The sequence below is a fragment of the Mixophyes fleayi genome, chromosome 2 (assembly GCF_038048845.1).
Source record: "Mixophyes fleayi isolate aMixFle1 chromosome 2, aMixFle1.hap1, whole genome shotgun sequence".
Classification (NCBI taxonomy): domain Eukaryota; kingdom Metazoa; phylum Chordata; class Amphibia; order Anura; family Limnodynastidae; genus Mixophyes; species Mixophyes fleayi.
The window spans coordinates 190,579,557-190,604,387 of record NC_134403.1 but is presented as its reverse complement, the minus strand read 5'-3'; the positions used below and the strand labels follow the sequence as shown (position 1 = coordinate 190,604,387).

At 37.8% G+C, this 24,831-nt stretch overlaps 1 protein-coding gene across 6 annotated transcripts in view; it reads left to right on the top strand.

Annotated features, from left to right (window-relative positions):
- The window catches only part of COL16A1 (collagen type XVI alpha 1 chain), a 133,090-nt gene that overhangs the window by 81,070 nt on the left and 27,189 nt on the right, over window positions 1–24,831 (top strand). For 2 of the 6 annotated variants that reach the window (XM_075195176.1, XM_075195175.1), the window contains exons 26-45: window positions 1,631–1,675; window positions 7,578–7,613; window positions 7,895–7,948; window positions 8,053–8,184; window positions 8,540–8,575; window positions 8,709–8,816; window positions 10,109–10,231; window positions 10,307–10,360; window positions 14,103–14,144; window positions 14,333–14,368; window positions 14,632–14,685; window positions 15,175–15,243; window positions 17,648–17,701; window positions 18,552–18,578; window positions 20,729–20,770; window positions 20,846–20,887; window positions 23,000–23,053; window positions 24,006–24,059; window positions 24,298–24,336; window positions 24,510–24,617. In XM_075195176.1, the coding sequence (XP_075051277.1) occupies window positions 1,631–1,675; window positions 7,578–7,613; window positions 7,895–7,948; window positions 8,053–8,184; window positions 8,540–8,575; window positions 8,709–8,816; window positions 10,109–10,231; window positions 10,307–10,360; window positions 14,103–14,144; window positions 14,333–14,368; window positions 14,632–14,685; window positions 15,175–15,243; window positions 17,648–17,701; window positions 18,552–18,578; window positions 20,729–20,770; window positions 20,846–20,887; window positions 23,000–23,053; window positions 24,006–24,059; window positions 24,298–24,336; window positions 24,510–24,617 (1,209 nt within the window). The remainder of the gene's footprint in view (window positions 1–1,630; window positions 1,676–7,577; window positions 7,614–7,894; window positions 7,949–8,052; window positions 8,185–8,539; window positions 8,576–8,708; window positions 8,817–10,108; window positions 10,232–10,306; window positions 10,361–14,102; window positions 14,145–14,332; window positions 14,369–14,631; window positions 14,686–15,174; window positions 15,244–17,647; window positions 17,702–18,551; window positions 18,579–20,728; window positions 20,771–20,845; window positions 20,888–22,999; window positions 23,054–24,005; window positions 24,060–24,297; window positions 24,337–24,509; window positions 24,618–24,831) is intronic. The other 4 variants (XM_075195177.1, XM_075195179.1, XM_075195178.1 and 1 more) reach the window with 4 other exon arrangements.

Genomic DNA, 24,831 nt, shown 5'->3' with positions numbered 1-24,831 from the left:
TTCAATATGAGAAAGTCTTATCTTATCTGTCAATATATGTGTATAAATTCCTGAGTTTATACATAATTGTGTTAATTAATTGTCCTGTGTAACCATTAGCCATCATTCATACACTGAACAAGTGAACTGCACAATTCTAGAAATGACACACCATTATTTTTCCACAGTTGGTCATTTTTATCTTATAAATTTGTGACATTTCTAAGTCACATACTTATTTATATGCCACACACCATTTTGGAATTGAACATAAGCACAGATAGAAAGTTTAGCTACTGTAGCCAGTATGGAGCATTTATAAAAAATGGTGCAGTAGAAAAAGGTGGTGTTGCCCATAGCAGCCAATCATAGTCGGTCACTTTCCTAGTGCATTTTAAGACAGTACTGCAAAGATCTGATTGGTTGCTTTGACTAACACCACTCTTTTTTCCACTGCAACAAATATTCCATAAATGTCCCCAAAGATTTATTGTTACAAAATATTTATGACCAACTGAAATATTTTCAGATCCTGTTCAGGTAATAATCCAGGAAACTCCAACTCCTTTTCAGATGCTTATATCTACAAGCTAGGAGAAGGTAGTTTATATGACTTATACACTAATCTTAACGAGTCGTATATCAAATTTTAGCTGTGAAACATTCTTGGGAGACAATATTTAATGAACCAATATCCAAAGGTACATTGAAAATTATTTTGGAACATTTCAGAAAAAGTTACAACTGTCTAGGGATTATCAGCAAGTGTTCAAGATGTTACACAGAACATATATCACATCAGCCAATCTACATCAATTTAATAATTATTATATAATAATTCTGACTGTAATATGATGGTTACTTCTGTCATATCTTGTGGGAACATCTAAAAGTACAAAGTTTATGTGCACTGGAAGCACATATTCAAAATATAATATCTGCTTGGCCACTCAAGGGGGTATATTTACTAAACTGCTGATTTGAAAAAGTGGAGATGTTGCCTATAGCAACCAATCAGATTTTAGTTACCATTTATTTAGTACATTCTACAAAATGACAGCTAGAATCTGATTGGTTGCTATAGGCAACATCTCCACTTTTTCAAACCTGCAGTTTAGTAAATATACCCCAAGGCATTGTCTCAAGCTTGCAATCTGGCTAGTTGCATTTTCTTAAAAATAATTAAACTTGGATATAACACCTTTTAAACAATATTTAGATTTAATGTAATGTAACAATACATTGATTCCTAACAATTTGGGTTCCACAGGTAACAATATTTGTAGGATGATTCAGATGACAAAGATAGATGTATGGAAAGTTTTATTTATCTTGATATAATTGTTTGAACTTGTATCTAAACTTGATTCCTTACCAAAACTTCTGTAAGTTTCTTCACAACATATGTAAGCGCTGTGTCCTATCACATACTCACCTTTTAAAGAAAGTAACAAAATGTAGTTTTTCAGTGTAATATTGCAAAGCTTTAATACTAATAATAAGCTAATTGCAGTGTCTGCTAATTAGCAGCTGTACAAATAGGATCCATGTGTGCTTATATATAGAAATAACTATTCAAGTTTTACAAGATATAAAATGTTCTTACATTTTTAAGTACACGAATCCTGACCTCATTTATTTTTTTAAACAGGGTAAATCTGGTGTACCTGGACTTGCAGGGCCCAAAGGAGAAAAGGTGATGTATAAATAACTAGACTTCTCTTGCCTAGTTTTAAAGTGCAAGTACCTGTCAGCTAGTAATACAGTATCTGTACCCTATGATCTTATTGCAAAGGTTAGGGCCATGAGTTAGACTCCGACTAGGGAGTGTGAAGTTTTTATGTTCTCCCTGTGTATGCATTGGCATCCTCTCGGTGCACCAGTTTTCTCCTATAGTCCAAACAAATTATGGTAGGTTATTGGCGTCTGACAAATTGGACCCTAGTTTGTGTGTGTTATGGAAATGATACTGTAACCTCCGCCTGGGCAGGGACCGATATGAATGATTCAATATTTTCTAGAAAACTCTACATAATATGGTGGCACTATGCAAATAAATGATAATAAATACAGGTGTCTCTTCCAGTGATTGATCACAGATATATCTCAATTGTTGTCTTGCACAAGTATCTCTGTTCACCTTATAAGAGGATCTCTCATGTCTTGATCTTTCACAGGTATCTCTCTCAGCTAGGTCAGCTGATCATGTAAGGTATCTGTCATATAGTTGCTATTTATAGCTATTGCTCACCAACTTATCACTTGATGAGTGGTATATCTACATAATTATTGCATGAGAGATACCTGTGCTTGATCACTAGATAAGAGATACCTGTGCTTGATCACTAGATAAGAGATACCTGTGCTTGATCACTAGATAAGAGATACCTGTGCTTGTGTCACTAGATAAGGGATAACTGTACATGGTTAGATGAGAGATATCTGTGCATGATCACTACTAGACAGATAGTGTGCGTGATTGCAAGTAGAGAGATACCTGTGCATGACCACTAGGTGGGAGATACTTGCACATGATCATTAGATAAGAGATACCTGTGTCTGGTCACTATATGGGAGATACCTTGGCATTGTTACTACATGAGAGATACCTGTGCATGACCACTAGGTGTAAGATACCTATACATAAGAGATACATGTACAGGATCACTAAGTGAGAGATACCTGTGCCATGATCACTAGATGAGGGATACATGTTTATAATAATTAGATGAGAGACAGCTGTGGGAGATACTTCTGCATGGTTACTATATTAACTAAACATGTGCATGATCAATACAGGAATGACACCTATACATAATCACTACATAATGAAAGATACCTGTATGGAACACTAAATGAGAGCTCAAAATAGCAAAAAATCCTCCTCACTGGTATACTTTCATCTTTTTTCAGTATAGAATTGATTTATATTATATACATTATAATGAAATGACTTAGGATAATTGTAAGCACAATACATTGAAAAAGGAAAAGAAAGTATATATATATATATATATATATATATATATATATATACACTATATGGACAAAAGTATTCAGACGCTTGACCATTACACCAACAGGAACTGTAATAAGGTTGTATTCAAATACATATACTTTAATATGGAGTTGGTCCCCCTTTTGCAATGATAACAGCTTCCACTCTTCTTGGAAGGTTTTCCACAAGATGCTGGAGTGTCTCTGTGGGAATTTGTGCCCATTCATTCTTTAAGAGGTCAGGCACTGATGTTGGATGAGAAGGCCTGGCTCGCAATCTCTGTTTGTGTTCATCCCAAAGGTGTTCGATGGGGTTGAGGTCAGGGCTCTGTGTGGGCCAGTCAAGTTCTGCCACACTGAATTCATAAAACCATGTCTTTGTAGTCCTTGTTTTTTGCACTGGGGCACATTCATGTTTGAATACAAAAGGGTCTTCCCCAAACTGTTGCCACAAAGTTGGAAGCATAGCATTGTCCAAAATGACTTGGTATGCTGAAGCATTAACATTGCCCTTCCCTGGAGATAAGGGGCCTAGCCCAAACCCTGAGAAGCAGCCCCATACCATTATCCCTCCTCTACTAAACTTCACAGTTGGCATAATGCGGTCGGGCAGGTAATGTTCTCCTTGCATCCGCCAAACCAGGACTCTCCCATATGACTGCCACACAGAGAAGTGTGATTCGTCACTCCACGGAACACGTTTCCACTGCTCCACAGTACAATGTCGGTGTGCTTACACCACTCCATCCGACTCTTGGCATTGGTCTTGGTGATGTGAGGCTTGCATGTAGCAGCTCTGCCATGGAAACCCATTCCATTAAGCTCCCGCCGCACAGTTTGTGTGCTTACATTAAAGTCAGTGGAAGTTTGGAACTCTTCAGCTCTGGAATTAGCAGAGCATTGGCGACTTTTACGGACCATGCGCCTTAGCAGTCGTTGACCCCTCTTTGTGATTTTATGTGGTCTTCCGCTTCGTGGCTGAGTTGCTGTTGTGCCTAAATGCTTCCATTTTCTAATAATATCACTTACAGTTGACCGTGGAATATCCAGCAAGGATGAAATTTCACAAATGTCTTATTGCAAAGGTGGCATCCTACCACAGTACTACGCTTGAAGTCACTGAGCTCTTCAGATCGACCCATTTTGTATCACAAATGTTTGCAAATGGAGACTGCATGGCTAGGTGCTTGATTTTATACACCTCTGGCAACGGGTCTGATTGAAAAATCTCAATTCAATAATTAACAGATGTGGCCAAATATTGTTTCCAAATAATGTGTGTGTATATATATATATATATATATATATATATATATATATATATCAAATCATATAGAGAGATTTGCTGCTCTTATTTCATTTTCTATTATCCTCCAAGATCCTCAGACACTCATCAAGGGTGATTTTTTTAACCAATCCTTATTCAATGTTGTTATCTATAAATGTATAGATATATATCACATCTTAGACAGAGTAATAGCATTGGGCCATTAACCTATCATTATTTTTCCTTAACAAACTTCACATTAGTTGCCAGTTGCTTCATTAATAATGGGGGAGATGGAGTTCACATTTTGTTTCTTAGAATTGTGTATTTCTTATCAGAAATAGTGAGTTTCCCATAATTTTTTACAAATATCAGTTTATAGCAGAAAAATAGCAGATAGGTTTATTGTATATAAGTGCCAACTTTTGTTGCAGAAAATGTATTTCTGCCATTCACATTTCCTCTATAAACATTTATTTACATACTCATTTATCCCCTAGTAAGCAATTCATATTATCATCCCACTCTGGCATGCAGGTACATATATATGTCCATAATGAGTGGACATTTATGTTTTCATACTTCATCACTCAACTGGCTATACTAATTATCTCGGCTTATTGCTTGTGTGCTTATGAACCTAATACAGCATTGGCTTTGATGCACAAATCACCCTTAGCATTAAGACTGTGCTTGCTGATTCTATTGTTCACCCAAAACATTCAAACCATGACATTGGGTTCTATAACAGAGAGGTTCAGGGCTTCTATCTGCAAGAACTGAATATCCCCCAACTGGGCTGCTGACACTATTATATCTTTTTTAGCAGAATTAATTTTACCTAGTTTTAGTTCTCTTCCTCTAACTATATTAGATGACAATAAAATATACTTTATCTTATTGGACACATATTTTGCTTTGCATTAAATAAACCCAATTGTATCTCTGGATATTGTATTTAAATGGTAAAACCTCCTATCAGAGTCAATTTACATAATTGTCATCCTCTAAATCCAATCAGAAAACATGAAAACATAATTCTACAGTGTGCGTTATTGGTATTCAAGTTAAGCCAAAAAGGAATAGGACATACATATATGATTGACATCTTATTTCACCAATCAGAAAAAAACACTCTTTGTTATTAGAGATGCTCAGGCTCGGTTTTCTGCTCACAAGCTGGCTCATTACTCTTGCGCGTCCTCGGATCTGAATCGAGGCAAAATGTCATTGTCGCGTTGTCGGATCTTGCGGGTTTTGGATTCCATAAGTACCTCCCTCCCTAGGAGATTCAGTGCCATTGCTCACACAGACAGGGCCGGATAAACCAGAGGTCTAACTGGGCTACAGCCCAGGGGCCTCAGGCATCCAGGGGGCCCTTGAAAGTGCTCAGCAGCATTATTGATCGGGGCGGGGGCACCCCTGGCCCGATCAATGCTGCTGAGCACTTTTACTGCAGTCCTTCCCCGGCACTCAGTAATCCCTACTGAGGAGATCTTATAAGTTTCACTCTCATGTGATCTCTTCAGTAAGGAGCTTACAGCGCGCCGGGGAAGGACTACAGTGACAGGAGAAGGAGGTAAGTGCCTGAGGCAGTGAGGGGCGGCTCACGGGGGAATGGAGGTCCTCTTATCCCAGGGGTCTCCATTCCATTAATCCGGTCCTGCACACAGAACCAGGGGTAGCAGTGTTCTTGTCACTCTCCAGTCTACAGTGACATTGCTCAGTGTCATTGCTCACACAGAAACAGGGATAGCAGTGTTCTTGACACTCTCCAGTCTCCAGTGCCATTACTCAGTGCCATTGCTCATACAGAAACAGGAGGGGTAGCAGTGTTTTTGTCACTTGACAAAAATTGACTGGAAATGATTGGAAATTAATGTTATAGTGGCTAATAATAATGTAAGGATAAAAAAAGAGCCAAATTATGTGATTTTAGCAAAAAATAAATAAAAAAAACCTCAGGATCAACACGCGAGTGCGGTTTTGCCAAAACCAAAACACAAAGTTAATCCAGATCCAAAACCAAACCAAAACCAAAACACGGGGGTCAGTGAACATCTCTACTTGTTATAATTACTACAAGTGTCCCGAGTTGATCTATTTCTTAATCGTTATTATTAATTTTTAGGTGCCACGTGCATCAAATGTTTATGCGTTATCTCCTTTAAAAGAACTATTTCATATTGTATACATTGCTGTTAATATTCTTATGTGCTCTCATCATTCATATTACTACGTATTATCAATGCGAGACTCAATCACCCAAAAAGCCAAAATGTACTGCTGTGAGGTTTTCATAAATGATGATTCCTCTTTGCCAGAAAATGTAATATATACATTATATTTACATGAAATAAGGATCATTATAGGACTTTTATAGACACTGGTGGCAAATAACATGCAGCTCTGGTTAATAACCACCATTGATGAGTGTCTGAGGATCTTTTTAGATCAGATAAGAAATCTCTCTACAGGATTTGATACCCACTTAGATATGATTAGATACGATTTTGCTAGTACCAACCTAGGCTAGCAGCACTAGGATTAATGTGTTTGAGGGAAGGGGGGTTGAGGTTAATGTCTATGTATGTTTTTTTATTAATATTAACTATTCTATAATCAATGTTATGTTTGTGTATGTATTTATTTTATATTTATATGAACTATTCTATAATCAATGTTATGGCTGTAATGCCGGCAGGTTAGCTGGCAGGTCCGCCGGCTGCACCTAGCATTGCCCTTGAAAGTCGACATTGTGACTGCCGACATTACTACTGTCGACAATCACAATGTCAACATTTTAAACATGTTGACAGAATTAATCTTTCGACAGTGTGACTGTCGGCAGATTCACCATACCCAACCCGCATTATCTTGTGTAAAGTAAATGCATGTATATTTAGATTGATATGCATAAGATGCCTATCTATGTTTTATACACACACACAAACAGCATTGCACTTTTTAATATTTTGCTTTTATTTTGGTTCCAAATGTGAACTAATATTGATAAAGATTTGCCGTTTTAATGTGTCTAATTAGTTGGTTGGATTCCCCTTATTTCTTCCTCATGTTCTTAGTGAGTAATATCCTACCTGACAATCCCAGCCTTATCACTGTTCTATAACATTCTAGGCCAGGTTTAACATTTGTTTCTATTTGCAATAACCTATACTGAATTAATGCCTAGAAATTGATTACACCGATAAATGACTCAAATTAGCATATGTAGTGGTTTATGTTCTACCATGTCACACCTACTGAGATTGTGCAGGTATCTCAGACACAGTGATCAGTCATTAATTCTATACTTCTGTCATGTTGTTTTTAGGGAGATAGCGGTGAAGTCGGACCAGCTGGGATACCAGTAAGTACAATATTGCAATCAATGTGGGTTTACCTTTTAATACTGTCACCTTGCCCAATAGCATCACAGCCAAATTAGGAGGGATATAATTGCTGAGCCTTGGGAGGGATGTTATAGTGTATTTGCACTTTTGGTCCATTGCAATAAAGTGCCTCAAAATGCACAACTGGAATTCTAGTCATAAAAGCTCATATTAAAGACACTGTGTCAGTGGGATAGGCAGCATCAACAACTATCAGAGTTTTAAGCAAACAAACCGCAGCAGCTTGATTATTCCACAGGGCTTAACAGGAGACCTGGGGAGCAAAGGATCTACTGGATCCAAAGGAGAAAAGGTCAGATATCGTTAATTTTACTATTTTGTTCTGTCTTTTGTGGAATGTTTCTCCTGACAAATGAAGGTGCAGCCTCCTATACATCAATCTATTTTCTATTGCAGGGGGAACCTTGCACTACGTGTCCATCTCTGCCAGCGGAACAAATTATGCCTCAGACAGTCATTGCTGTGCCAGGGGAACCAGGACAGAAAGGTGAACCAGGGGAACCTGGATTTGGACAGCCAGGGAAAAATGTGAGTACCATGGACAGAGCAAATTACAACACTAAAGGAAATGAATGAGAGGTAGCAGTAGATGATGGTTGCAGCGAGGAAGAAAATAGGAAAGGGGTTATAATAAAGGATTATGGGAACATAGAGCCATCTTCCATATTGTATGAGTGTGATATAACAATACTGAGAAAGATACATCACTCACCTACTCTAGATCGTCAACTAAACTTGTTTGTTTCATCACATAGTTTTATATACCTTTATTTCCGCGTATTCCTTGCTGGGAATGATGTCATGTAGATGATAAAAGTTCATTAATTGCTTCTTCTCTGCTTAATTGTCTCTTCTAAAGAATAAATATTTGTTTTGTCTCTAGGGTAAACCAGGCGACAATGGAATGAAAGGACAGAAAGTAAGTGGTTGAAGACCCCAAGGAAGATGCATATTCCCACTACAGGAAACTTTTCTTGTTTCTTCAGGCTCTATTTTTCTAGGTTGTTGTAACTCACACTCTTGTAACCCCACACTGTTTACTTGTGATACAGGGTGAGTCTGGCAAACAAGGGGATCATGGCGTGCCAGGGCTCGCAGGTGAACCAGGTCTGTCTGGTGAACAAGGAATCCAAGGGCCCATTGGATTCAAAGGGGAGAAGGTGAGAGTATGATGTAAAGGTGATCTCTGTTATGTTACACTCAGTCTCATGTTAGTATAGATACAGTAGCCGTTCAGATCATATGAAAGATGTGAAGAAGTCAAGACAAAAACCAGATGCATTTGAAGTCTCAGAAATCATATTTCTTTAGTACACTTCCCATCATGCTGTGACTTCAAGTAACATTTTGCTCAAATTCAATTTCCTTTATAGCAAACAATGAATTATGTGTGAAAAAATGTTTAGGTCTTTCTGTGCATAAGTACATATGTTTGTAACAATTTACAAACTACACAACCTACACTAGCTGGTTAAAGACACGTTAACTATTGTTTCCATTAAACCATTATTTCTCCAGTGTTGTTCACCAGCTACCTAAACATAATCTAACAAAAATATGGTGTTATTTCTTAAACTTTGGCAGGAAAGTCAATAGTAAATATATTTAGATGTCAGTGATATGATATGGGAAATAAAGAAAAATATGACTTTGTGTAGGCCGATTATATTAGTTGTAAGGAGGGATAAAAACATATTATTTCCTGTTGCTGAGGAACATCAGGAGGTAAATGTATGAAGCTGAGAGTTTTCCGGCTGGTTTGAAAAACCAATCAGATACTAGCTATCATTTATTTAGTACATTCTACAAAATGAGAGCTATAATCTGATTGGTTGCTATAGGCAACATCTCCACTTTTCAAATCCACAGGAAAACTCTCAGCTAGACACATTTACCCCCAGAACTGCAAATATGCTTCTTCATTACCTCTCAGATTCTTCTATGGCTGTCTAAACACATAATACAGCAATAGTGTGGACACTCAACATTACATTCCCACTACATAATGATGGTCAATGGATTCAATTCACAGTTTGCATCTTTACCTTCTGCTTCACCAGGTACCCAACGATGTTGGGTTATCATTTTTTAATGCTAGTGAAAATACAGTCTACTAAAATGTTGGTAATGGGTTTGTTATTACAGCGTTTGAAGCACACTGTAGGCTTCCACAATGTGTTTACCCATTGTAAATGTATGGGGATAAACAAGATGTGTTCCAAAAAATGGAATGTAAACGTAATGCTACCACAATGCTGGCAGACGCCAATGATGGGTAAATAGGTACATGTATTTTAAAATGTTAATAAACACCAGTTGGTATGTGGCCTTGTAAAATGATCTGTTTTGCCAAATGTATGCTATTTAAAAGTTTATACAGTTAAATTGCTATGAAAAAGGCTAAAATATTTTGGCAGTGGTCTCTACCCACCAATATTTATCTTGTTTACAGGGAGATGCCTGTGACTCCTGTCCAGTATCTCTGGATGGACTCGCAGATGTTATTGGTATACCAGGAAAACCAGGAGCTAAAGGAGACCAGGGACTTCCCGGAGTGGGACAGACAGGAAGGCCGGTGAGCCACACTTTAATATTTAATATTTCTGTTATCTCACTAAATCTTCTCCCTAATCATTCTGTCTGTTTGTAGGGCCAACCTGGTCTACCTGGCGTACATGGGCCACCAGGAATTAAGGGTGAGCAGGTAAGTGAGTGCACCAAGCAACATCCAATACATTCTATTAAGTCTATGCCAATAGTGACAATGAACCAATAAGTATACGATTCACTATTTTCCTCTGTATTTGTACTTCAAATTATGATTGTTTTTTATTCCCTTTTGCCTATTTTCAAATCTTTGCAAATTCACATTATAAAATGCAATATTTATCCACGTTTGTGTTAGAGATGAGCGGGCTCGGATTGAGCTAATCCGAGCCCACCCGAACAGTGCGGATTCGACGGGATCCGAGCACTGTTCGGGTATTTCCGGGGGAAAAAAAAACGAAAGAGAGGCTATGACGTCCAAGTCTCGCGTCGGATCTCGCGAGACTCGGATGTCATAAGTTCCCCGCTTGCGCCCGCCATTTTCATTAGGGGTCAGATCAGGGAAGGTTGTAGTAGTGGTGCTCCTGCTCCTCTGTCCTGTCACTCTGTCCTGCTAATCCAGTGGTTACTTTGTGGTGTGCTCTGTCCTGCTTATCAGTCTAGTGGTGCTCCTGCTCCTGTGTCCTGTCACTCTGTCCTGCTAATCCAGTGGTTACTTTGCGGTGTGCTCTGTCCTGCTTATCAGTCCAGTGGTGCTTTGTCCAGTGCTCTGTCCTGCTGAGTCCAGTGGTGCTGTGTCCTCTGCTCTGTTCTGCTAAGGCCATTGTTATTTAAAAATTATTAAAAAGTTCTAAAAAAAAATTAAGAAATTATAAAAAAATTTATACAAAAATAATTTAAAAAAATTATAAAAAAAGTATACAAAAATAATTAAAATATATAAAAAAATTATAAAAAATGTCTATAAAAATTTCTACTGCAATATATAAATACGTTCACTGTTCCTGCAGTCAAGAAATATTAGTACTGCAATATATAAATACGTTCACTGTTCCTGCAGTCAAGAAATATTAGTACTGCAATATATAAATACGTTCACTGTTCCTGCAGTCAAGAAATATTAGTACTGCAATATATAAATACGTTCACTGTTCCTGCAGTCAAGAAATATTAGTACTGCAATATTTTACTACGTTCACTGTTCCTGCAGTCAAGAAATATTAGTACTGCAATATATAAATACGTTCACTGTTCCTGCAGTCAAGAAATATTAGTACTGCAATATATAAATACGTTCACTGTTCCTGCAGTCATGAAATTTTAGTACTGCAATATATAAATACGTTCACTGTTACTGCAGTCAAGAAATATTAGTACTGCAATATTTTACTACGTGCACTGTTCCTGCAGTCAAGAAATATTAGTACTGCAATATATAAAAATGCGTTCACTGTTCCTGCAGTCAAGAAATATTAGTACTGCAATATTTTACTACGTTCACTGTTCATGCAGTCAAGAAATATTACTACTGCAATATATAAAAATGCGTTCACTGTTCCTGCATTCCAGAAATATTAGCACTGCAATACATAAATACATTCACTGTTCCTGCAGTCCAGAAATATTAGTACTGCAATATTTTACTACGTTCACTGTTCCTGCAGTCCAGAAATATTAGTACCAGAGATTAAACTATAATGGAGTACAAAAATTTGGAGGCTAAAGTAGGGAAAGATCAAGAACCACTTCCTCCTAATGCTAAAGCTGCTGCTACTAGTCATGACATAGACGATGAAATGCCATCAACGTTGTCTGACAAGGGGCGATGCCCAATCTCCTAGTAGAGGGCATGTAAAATCCAAAAAGCCAAAGTTCACTAAAATTAGCAAAAAAAGAAAATTTAAATCATCTGAGGAGAAACGTAAACTTGCCAATATGCCATTTACGACACGGAGTGGCAAGGAACGGCTTAGGCCCTGGCCTGTGTTCATGACTAGTGGTTCAGCTTCACCCAAGGATCTAAGCCCTCCTCCTCCTCCCCCCCTCTAAAAAATTTAAGAGAGTTAAGCTGTCATCAACAACACAGTAAACAACTCTGCCTTCTAAAGAGATGGCATCACAAATCCCCAAGGCGAGTCCAAGGGTGTTGGTGGTTGCGAAGCCTGACCTTCCCATCACTGTACGGGAAGAGGTGGCTCCTTCCACCATTTGCAGCACGCCCTCTGCATATGCTGGAAGGATTACCCACAGTCCAGTTACAGATTTGGATAATGAAGGTGTGAATGTTGTACACCGGGAGGAGGATATTGATGTAGCTGGCGCTGAGGAGGAACTTGACGAGGAGGATGCTGATGTGGTTATCTTAAATGAGGCACCAGGGGGGGAAACAGTTGTTGTCCATGGGATGAAAAAGCCCATCGTCATGCCTGGCCAGAAGACCAAGAAATCCACCTCTTCGGTCTGGAATTATTTCTATCCCAATCCTGACAACAAATGTATGGCCATATGTACTTTATGTAAAGCTCAAATAAGCATGGGTAAGGATCTTGGCCACCTAGGGACATCCTCCCTTATACGTCACCTGAAGAACCTTCATAATTCATTGTTTAGTTCAGGACCTGTGGCTAGGACCGTCAGCAGTCCAGGGACACCTAAATCCCTTGGTCCTGTTGTATCCACACCAGCAACACCCTCCTCGCCAATTTCCTCCACGATCTCGATCAGAGATAGTCCTGCAGTCCAGAAATATTAGTACCAGAGATTAAACTACGTTCACTGTTCCTGCAGTCCAGAAATATTAGTACCAGAGATTAAACTACGTTCACTGTTCCTGCAGTCCAGAAATATTAGTACCAGAGATTAAACTACGTTCACTGTTCCTGCAGTCCAGAAATATTAGTACCAGATATTAAACTACGTTCACTGTTCCTGCAGTCCAGAAATATTAGTACCAGATATTAAACTACGTTAACTGTTCCTGATTGGTTTGTTAAAGTGCGAATGTCCTATTTCAACAACATCAGGGTGGGTGGGAGGGCCCAAGGACAATTCCATCTTGCACCTCTAGCAAACTCTTGCAAACTGCCATCCTGTCTGCCACTGCAGTGCCACTCCTAGATGGAGCTTAGACATCCAGCTACCTCGGTGCAACCTTTTGAACTAAAAACAATATTGTGAGGTGTGTGGTGTTCAGAATAGACTAGAAATTAGTGGAAATGAATGTTATTGAGGTTAATAATAGTGTAGGAGTGAAAAAAACCCAAAAATATGGATTTTAGCACTTTTTATGCTTTTTTAAAAAAAAATCAGAACCCAAAACCCAAAATCAGAACCAAAACCTTTCGTGGGGTGTTTTGGCAAAACAAATCAGAACCCAAAACCTCAAGCTAATCAGAACCCAAAACCCAAAACCCCAAAAGTGGCCGGTGCACACCCCTAGTTTGTGTTTATTCAGATGATACTAGACTTTGCCAATCCGGCCACTTTCAACTTTATACCTTATTAGCTTGGGTGAAAGATATGCATTTAACACCGTGTTTATAATGTGATGACACTATTTGGCTAAAGATACATGGATTTATATTAATATGAATGGTTTTTATATATTTTGTTTTCATGGCCCTTTTACTTAAACTTAAGCAGCAAAAAATGCCCAATATATTAGCATATTTTGTTAGGTTTCTAGATTTTACAAATGCACTGAAATTTGATTTAAAAATACTCTAGTGTGTTAAGATCTTATATCATCCCTGTTTGAACAAATCACATTTTTTCAGTGTTTTAATTGTTTTTTTATTAATCTTTCCATGCATATGGTATATACATAAAATATAATAACAATAATAATAATAATAGTGGACTTTGTATATAATTTGTTGTATTATATATTTCCCCTTCAGGGGGAGCCAGGACTTTCAAGAGAAGGAAAGAGAGGACCACAGGCAAGTACCTAGATAATTATTGCTTGAAGCAATTTGTCAACAAAATACTTTTTAGTCTTGAATCAGGAAAATTAGATGGCCAGTGCATATCATACTAGTCAGTGGCAAACACTGACACAACTGTATGCAGCAATACATTTTAAGGCACAGCCAACACTATACTGATTAATACATTTTTGTTCATTTAGGGGGAGACAGGAGAACGTGGCCCAACCGGGAAAACAGTGAGTATTATCTCTAGCACATAGAACCTCTGTCTAGTCTGCACCTTGTAAGTCTAGTGTCTAATACAGTGGTGAAAGTGGGGGTGTATAGGGTGGTATGCCATACCGTCACTTCTCCTACTGTCTTCATTGTAAAACTGTAAAAATATATTCACTTACAGTCCCGTTACATTTTTCATACTGCCACTTCTAAATTTTTACTTCAACCATTGGTCTCATACAGAAATTAAGCTATATGATAATGAACTAATGTGTTATTATAGGGACCACCAGGACCTCTAGGACCGCCTGGATATATGGGACCCAAAGGTGAAAAGGTGAGTACACCGTGTAAAGGATGAATGGGTATAAAAATTGGTGCATGTAATGTATGGTATTAACATATCACAATTCTAAAACGAGACAGTCCCTTAACGCATCCCTAATCAAGTTGTAACTGACAGTGACAATGGAGGATAATTCATAAGGAAATCAATATTTATATTTTGACCATTTTTCCAGTGGAAAAGTAACTTGGAGATCAAACTGTTGATTACAGTGTAATAGTGCAGTGGTTCTGAAACAGTACATGATGACTGATTTAAGAAATGTCTTTTCAGAGGTTTGGGACATAGTTTAGATTAGCAGGGTCACATGTGGAAAAAGTTATAGGTAGAAATATATCTGTTTCATTAGTTGTGAAAAGTGCAAACCTAATATTGATGTTGAAAAAAGAGGCCTACAGGAATGAGCATTCTGTTCCAAATCTAGGACTGATTTAAATTATGGTGAAATGCACAAATCTGATGACAATGATTGATTCCTAGGGTATCTATGGACAAAAAGGAGCAACAGGGGACCCTGGGATTCCTGGTATGGGTGCCACTGGACCTCCGGTGAGTACAGTGAATCCTATTAATGAAAAAAGCACACTTGATTGGTTTATCATGCACCTGATTATAATCCTACAAAATCCCTAAATTTGTGCAAGTGTACCTAGAAGAATTGATGCTGTTTTGAAGGCAAAAGGTGGTCACTCGAAATATTGATTTGATTTAGATTTCTCTTCTGTTCATTCACTTTGCATTTTGTTAATTGCTAAAAATAAACTATTAACACTTCTATTTTTGAAAGCATTCTTACTTTGCAGCATTTTTTCCACACCTGCCTAAAACTTTTGCACAGCATTGTATATATACATTGTAGAACTGTAGAAGATTTAAAAGTTCAGCACAGATAATATATTCACAGATCCATTCTTTTGAGCTCTGACCTCTATTGCCCTGTTTAGATAAAAGATGTTTCACACTAACAGGTATACAGGCATACTTTCCAAAGCGACACAGGAGAAGGGAAACAGTAACCACATTGATACATGCACAGTTCTTTTAATCTCCATGTTTGGTGACAAGATGATACAGTAAATAAACCGGTGTCACAATGTATATTTTAGGAACGCATTTCTCCATAGCTTGTATGGCTTCTTCAAAAGTAAAAAAAAAGATCACAGGAAGAAGGTATTTAAATAGTTAGCAACCAATCAGATCAAAGCAGCAATTAAAAATGGTAAACATTAACTCTGTATGCATATGCTGAATAATATCTTTTCAATTTGATAAAGGTGTAAACAGAATATATATATATATATATATATATATATATATATATATATATATATATATATATATATATATATATATATATATAAAAGATAATAAGTAAATAACTTCTTCCACATAAGGTTGCAAGTAAACCATCAGGGGAAAAAAAAGAGCACGCATAGTATACTCCTTAAAGGAAGCACGTACCCTTACTATGAACTTCACTCTAGAAGAAAATTATATGCCTACATTAATATTCAACCAATGTACATAAATGTTTCAAGAAAGGACGAATACATATAAAAAGGAATTGCATATGTGCAAGATAAAGTCCTATCAGAGCGTATTCACAGTAAAATATTTTATATAAAAAATTAACAACTTTTAATACTATCAATCATTAATAAAAATATTTTGTTTAGCCATGTTTTAAATGTAAATACATAAATCAGTTCTTAATGCATACATACAATGAGTTTTTATAGTCTATATTACTTGCATACAAATGTTCTGTGTTAGCTAGTGCTAGGCATATGTGTAGTTTTTAAAACAAGACTATGCCGAATTTGTCATTACTATCATTCGGCACTTGCACCCGCCCTAAAGCTGGTGCAAATGAAATGCCTGAAACATCTGAAACGTACTAAAGAGAAATCCAGGACATGAATCGGACACATCTGCATTGGCACGCCCTTAAAGTACATTGTCCACGGTCATCTGCCTCTTCCCTCCCCCATTCCGCCCTTCAAGTTGTAGACAGCTGTAAGTCCATTTGTGTTCAGATGTGATTTCCATGCAGTTGCATTCATTGGCCCATGGTTTATTTCTGAGCATGAGCAGAGCTGTTTCACGCAAGATATGACACACAAACGGAATTATGTCCGAAGATGAATCAAGACCACAGTGTCTTAGCTCTATTGTGCTTTTCAAGTCAACTCATATGGCTCTCTTTCTGCTTTTCAGTTCTATATAAGCTCACTTTATATAGCTCCACCATAGGCTTATTCTGAAGAACATCCTCATTTTCTATACTATTATATCCTGTCATTATATCTTCTTATCATACTCTTTCACAAGTAGACTGAACATCCTAGTTCTCCTTCTATATCTCACATTGGTGGAGATGAGATAAGTTACAGTGGAATCTCATGCTAGCACTAATCAAATTTTGGGTTGCAATAGGCTGTTTTCATTGCTGGAACTATGTGAAGTTTGAGCAATGCGATTTTTAAACTCTGCTGTCAATTCACAATTATGTTGAAAGGCCATTACACCTTTAGTACATAAATTTTGCTGAATTTTTAGAGCTGGAACCACAATGGTGTTACTTAATTTTGCTTTATGGTGATTATGGTGTGTTTGGGATATAGTAAGGGAAAGTCCAGATGGAAATAAAGAGGGAATTTTGTGTTTAAACACTTAAAGCTACATACTGCCAAAAGAACACTTTCAATTTACCCTAACGCAAAATATTAAGCCCAAATGCAAATATTCAGGGGAAGAGTTTTGAAAATTCAGCTGTCCACAAGAGGTATCCTGCCATTAATCTGAATCTCATTACTCCAGTCTTAATCCACACCTATTTTAGATCAGAACGCCAAATATATTCTACACCATTTAGTACTTTTTTAATTGCTTGTGTTGAAAAAGAATCAACAAATGTTATCTCATATGCTAATAATAAAAATATTTCCAACAGGGTCGCGATGGAACACCAGGGAAACCAGGATACATGGGAAGTGATGGTAGACCAGTAAGTAACAGACTCAGATATATTACAGCCAGTCTTCCCTCTGCAGTCACTCATCCATGTCTACTTAATCACAATCTCTGTCCTTCAATCTCAGCAACCTTCATTCTTCTGTTTCTACCCAGATCATTCACTTGCTATAATGCTGGGTTTGGGGATATGTCAAGAAAGGTGTGTCAAAGACATAAGAGGTTTCCTTCCATGCTTGTTATCACCCACCTGCTGCAGTCTTTCTGTTGGACAGCACAGTACAGCATGCTAAAATTAAAACACAGAAACAGAGAAAGGGATTTTTTTCATCACGTGACTATGTAACTATGTAAAAAGTAATGATATAGGGACTCATTAAGGAGAGCAAAGCATAAAAAAAGAGTAACTTTTGCCCCTTGGCAAAACCATGTTGCATTGGAAGGGGAGGTAAATTTAAAATGTGGGAACAGATTTATAGTTGGGATAGAGCATGTCCTAGATCAACTTTAAATTTCAGTGTAAAAATAAAGCTATCAAGTATTTGTGTGTTAGATGAAATACAGCCATTATTTTCCTTACGTGCAAAATAATAAACTAATTTACACCCCTTAAATTGTAACATGGTTTGTCCAAGAGAAAATGTACTTCTTTTTTTCCCCTTTACTTGCCCTAATGATTCAGGCTCATAGTATTTACAATGGAAAGACTATCTACCAGTTTTTAAGGGGTGATGCTGAAAATAGATGGATTTGTGTGTGAAAAGGCAAATATACTCTGTGACATCCTCCTTATGCACTCAATGTACTCCATTCTCTTCTACTCATTATTGCTCATTGCCACATGTACTCTCTGTACTCATAATTCATTTCCTCTGTCTGTACAGGGTGACAAGGGAGACAGAGGAGAAAAAGTAAGTGCATTGTGTCATACTATAATATCATACAGATGCTAAGGGTCCAAACAACACACAAAAACAGCGCTGGCAGCTAGCACACACGAAACCCGCTAATCAATCGGTGAGGTGAAATAAAAACAATTTAATAATAAAAACATAACAATATTAAGAGCAATCACTGGCCTTTGAGTAAATTGAAAAACTGCAGTATATCAGAAACAAATGGTCACTAGTACTACAAAAAGAGTCGGGAACAGTGATCGATGAAATAGAATGATGACCATGAGTCACCCTGTCTATGTGACTAAAAAATATTATTCCAATGTCTCAAATTACCACAATCCGAAGGGAGTAGAGAGTAGAGATAACGGTGTGGCCACACCAGATGTAATAAACAGTTGAAATCCCTAGGTGGAATACAGATATTCACTCCGATGAGGTGATTTCTCAAATGCAGGTAAATAAATATATAATTACCGTTAGTCCACGATGGGCTCAGCTAGAAGGATGTAGATTCCGCTCCCCGTGCGCTAGGTTTTTGTGCTGGTAGAATCTAAGGGTCATTTATGAATGACATTCCTGCTGATTACAGATAAGGTGTATGACATACTTGCCTACTCTCTCGGAATTCCCGGGAGGCTCCCGAATTTTGGGTAGTCTTCCCGGACTCCCGGTAGAGTAGGAAAACCTCCCGGATTTGCCAAAATTCACGTAATTGAAGGACGGGGACAGGGCTTGTCGTCAATTTCGGCATTTTATAGTGGGGGCAGGGCTATGGTGATGCGCCGACGTCACCACGCCCCCTCTCCTACCCAGGCTGTCACATGACTTCTGGGACAAGTTTTGAAAGTTGGCATGTATGGTGTAAGAGTGCACCTTATTTTGCACCAACTACTTTTGATTTGTGGGACATAGATGAAATAAAGGAATGGTAAAGAGGGTACATTAACAGGGGTGTTCCCTGCTTGCCAAAGAGTGTACAGTCTTTTTTCCCTGCAAACAGACTTTAATTTGCTCCCATGTTTGAGGTGTCAGAAATTGGGTCTCATTTTGTTTTTATTGGAAGTATTTTGCACATTCCAGTTACACTACTGCAGGTGCATTTCTAAGCACTTCAACCAAAGTAATGATAAACTTCAATACGCATACTAAAGACAATCCTGACATCAGTACTGGGCTCTGTCCTTTCTAATCTCTTTTTAATGACCTTGTAGATGGCCGAGAAAGTTATGAGGGTTTTTAACAAAGAGCAGGATAGTAACTTACTAAAAAATGATTGTACAAAATGGTAAACTGAGTCAAGATATGGCAGATAGGCCTTGGTAATAACTATGTTAATTACACATTAAATGGAATACAATTGAGGAAAACCTGAAATGGAAGATAACTTGGTAATACTAGCTGTAAGAAAGCAGAATAACAGCACACAGTGCCAGGCAAAAGATAAATGAGATGGACAAAGATAGAGATGGACATGTGATGCAGACTTTATACCCTAGTTAGGACAAGCCATATAAAAGATTGCTGTGGTGTGGGGCCATTGGAGGGCATATGTTTAAAGAATTATGTAAATGAAAATTCTCTACTTGTTTATTTTAAGCTGCATAAAGGTATATTTTTCATTATGTAAACACATGTATAATATAATATAAATCAATTTCAGTTATTGAGTTTCATAGATTTTATGGGGCAGATTCAATTCAGCACGAAGTGACGCAATGTGTCTCCACATCGTGTTGGAGTTTTTCACAGAAATTTCCTTGTGCTCCATAGCGGAGAAGAATGCTCCTGCGCGCTCCTCGCGCAGAACGATGAATGGAGATTTCTTAACTAAATAGCGGGCAAGATGCGCATCTCAACATTGAGGCGATGTTCAGCAGCACCTTGCACAGAATTGAATCTGCCCCTATGAATCATATATATTTATTTACTATATATCTACTTCAGCCACACTCTTTATGTGCATTTTTAACAGCGACAGTTGTTGTAGTTTCTGTATTATCATTGCAATTAGATTATTTGTGTTGATGAATAACACTGTCTAGAGATCTCTCACACCACAAGACTAAAGCAATGTTTCCATAATACTTACATAAACACATGCTATGTCTCTTAATTTAAGCCAAGTAGTAGGTTTTCATGGTGGGGTGTTTATCTCATTTTAGGGAGAGGGCGGCGTTTGTTCTTGTCCTCCTGGACCATGGATGGTAAGTATCTCCATCCACTACTGACACGTGACATTATCCACTTGCTGCCTAACGGAACCTGTTTTTGTTCATCAGGACACAACAACGAATAATGAATTCTGGCGATATGGAATTCAGGTCTGTTTTAGGTTGCTCTTTTTTAACTTCTGTTGTAATTAACACCAGCTTCCCCTCATTTGTTTCTCTTAACTTCTATCTAAGTGTTTGTCTTTATTCCTTTACTCCTTCCATCATTATCTCAGGATGGAAAATGAATAGCTGGCACAAGATCCACATGCTGGTATGGTACAATGACATACAGTCTGACTTGTACAATTGGATTGCCACAAAACAGTTCATGTACTTATTACATAATATATAAAATTGGACCCAGTTAATACCATAAAAGTAATGTTGTCAGATTACTGTCAAAAAAAGGAAAAACCTGCTCATACTAGCCACTAATGATCATATAGTTAGATACATCCAAAATATTTTCTTACTAGTATGCGTCATAAATCTATCTAAAGATTTTTTTTCTATGCCTGCCAGACCTCCTGTTTGTTAGTCTCCTGAAGACATTGCACTCAGCAGGATCATCATCTATTTATATAGCGCTGTACAGAGAACTCACTCCCATCAGTCCCTGCCCCATTGGAGTTTACAGTCTAAATTCCCTAAATAGGGAAGATTAGATTAGATAGTGAGATTAGGGTCAATTTTGATAGCAGCCAATTATTGTATATTGACAGCCCAGTGTAAAATAATTTAACTCTGTGGATATTTTTAGGAAGTGGATGTGAGCTATTTTACATACAAACATCAGATGGCACCAAGATCATACAAATAATAAATGCAAAAACATTATAGTAAACATCACTATAAAAAAACAATGTAGCCCCTAGTATATAGTAAATTGCAGTGACAAGCTGAGATCACTATATCGTCTTAATATATTGTAACATTTGTTAAATACTGTAGTATGTTCAAAAGCAGCAGCTATTTAATCAGGATGCAACACAGTGCTCATTTGATGACCAATATACAATTTAGGGGCCTGATTCATTAAGGATCTTAACTTGAGAAACTTCTTATTTCAGTCTCCTGGACAAAACCATGTTACAATGCAAGGGGTGCAAATTAGTATTCTGTTTTGCACATAAGTTAAATACTGACTTTTTTCATGTAGAACAAATACTTGATAGCTTATTTGTACACTGAAATTTAAAGTTGATATTTTTGTGCTACATGAAAAAACAGTCAGTATTTAACTTATGTGCAAAACAGAAAGCTAATTTGCACCCCTTGCATTGTAACATGGTTTTGTCCAGGAGACTGAAATAAGAAGTTTCTCAAGTTAAGATCCTTAATGAATCAGGCCCTAGATCTTCATTTGACCAATGACAAAACAGAACCCAAATACAATACAGAGAAACTGTAAAGATACCCATGTACTGCTGCCTCTTACTGCCAGCATCCTGATACATAGCTGTCTGAGAACTAGCACAGTCATTTAGTCTGCCTGTCCCCTGCGGAACCCAACAGACAATTGTTTACAGCAAAGAAAATGATGATTATCTGCTTGGTTATAATTACAACAGTTATATTATAAATATAAATACAGGAGACCATAAATGGACAAGTTTGTAACCACTGTGACTTATAGCTTTTTCATTGTTGTGACACAACTGACAAGTGACTGATTTTTCATGACACTCCAGTGTTAAAATATTGTGCTAAATAACGCTACAATCATGAACAACTCTTTACTACTTTAACCTCTAAATTCCTGTGATATATCCATCTCAGTACCGGTCTATACCGACGACAACCAACTTTATCTCTCCCTCCCATGACCTCTCTCCTTTCCTCCTCCCACCTGTGTCCAGCTGTCTCGCTGCCAGCTCTTCATGGATTTCCCAGCACTTTCTCAAACTGTATGTTGCACTTATGCTTCTTTTTCCCCTTTTCTGTATTATGTAATCATAGTTGTTTTGTTCTACTCCCCATTGTACTGCTCTGACGTCTTATAAATAAACGATAATAATAATAATAATAATAATAATAATAATAATGGTGACACACAATTACATTCCAAAACACTGGTAAGGAACCCTTGACTTACTAGTCCTTTTGTATTCTTTATTAATAAACATATTTTATCATATTTGTATCCAAATCGTTTTTAGATCTTTGCAGACCCATACATTCTCCTAACCCTTCATTGTTTTCTGATTCCCTTTGTTTCAGGGACCTCCTGGACCACCTGGGCCTCCCGGTCCTCCTGGATTAACCGGTCACCAGGTGAGCCGTATTCTTAATTTAATAGCGAAGAGAAAGCACCAGTGCCCTCCTAGCTACATAGTGGGAATTTCCATGCATGATAAAACTATTGCTAGCATAATTTCCCCAGGAAGCTGACATATACTTTGAACACAGAGGTGACCCGAATAGGTACATTACAGAAGGTATTCTCATGATGCATGACTTTACTTACCATAATACAGGTGAGTCTCCAACCATTTGTATAATGGAGGAATATACTTGTGAGGCTAATTTAAAAGAAATTGAGCTTGATGATGTTTACGTATTAATTGAAATTAGTGAAGGCTTATATCCTTCTGTAGGGGTGGTAGTGCTCTACCTGTAAAAGACATTCGGGCCACTCTGAAAGTTTTCATTGACTACTTTAAAGAGAATCAGATTTGTTTGTGAATAACTAGTTTTGTTTTATATCATATATACAGTGGAGATGAATTTGTATAAAGACTAAGCTTAAAATAGTATGTAGAAAACAATTCTAGACACGTTTGCTGATTTAGCATATATAAAAGAAACTCAGGGCAACAGTTTATTTTCCATTGATAATAATGTAATGCTCTAGAAATAAATTGTAAAAGTTTGATTTTCAGAACAGTGGTAATCGGGTATTTAAACACTATTTAACATAGTGAATTATAACCATTATAATGAGGCTTTGCCCACACTGCATTATTCCAACTTGAGTTATCACTAGAGCTATCAGACCTTAAACACAGACAAAGGTACAAAGGAAAGATCACTTGAGAGCAAGTGCTGGTCACACATGAAATAGGGGCAGCAGGAATACTCTACCCCTTCATTTCTGCATTGTGTGTCCTGCTAGCACAGTCTTGTTGGAGTTAGTAGTGCATTATGTGACTGCAGGAGGCACACAGTGCAGATGATGGAGACCCATAGCATATGCTTTAGCCCCAGATTTCTTCCTTGACTGTAGGGTTTGCCTGGACACAATGGTATGCCAGGACCACCTGGAGTGCCAGGAGAACTGGTAGGTAAAGAGCGCTGGTGTGCTTTTGCTGTGTGTCAGTGCCACGCTCTCTACATGTACCCCTAACCCCTGTCACACAGAGAAAGTAGGGCAGCTGTGACATGTGCACACCTTCCCTCCCCTTTTCTGGTGTCCTCACCTTGTCACTTTGCTTTGCAGGGTCATTGTGCAGTTCTGTGTGTTCCATGTGTGGTAGACCTCCCCTGCAAATCTCTCACTCCCACCTTTTCTTTCACAGGAACCCCTGGCTGCAGAAGGAAATATTGATATCCTGAAGGTGAGGATGTCATAGGGAAAAACTAAAAGGATTGTGGGACTACAACAAAGGTTTAATTTATTTTGGTAGCCTTTTTTGAAGTTTGTGTGTCTAGTGGGAAATCCTTGGAACAATGGACCAGCCACTTTATGGGGGGTGATATAGTTTATCTGATATCCCCCTGCTTCATACAGAATATTTGTGGGGACTGTGCCAATGGGCAGAACAATCCAACCGCCATGAAAGGAGAGAAGGGAGATCAAGGCCAGCCTGGGAATCCCGGAACGGAGGACTGTGAGAGGGTATGGAGATGCTGTATAAGGGAATACAACTTGGTGATGGGAATGAGTGGTATTGTGGAGACTTCTGCACTATTGTCTGGTATAGTGAGGAGTCTGAATGGTATTGTTTTAAGACTGTGTGATCCTTGTATGCTATGTCAAGCTGTTCATTTAATTGCAAGGATTCTGCCTGGCACTTACAATTATTTTGTTGCTTTGATCCAAGTACAATTGT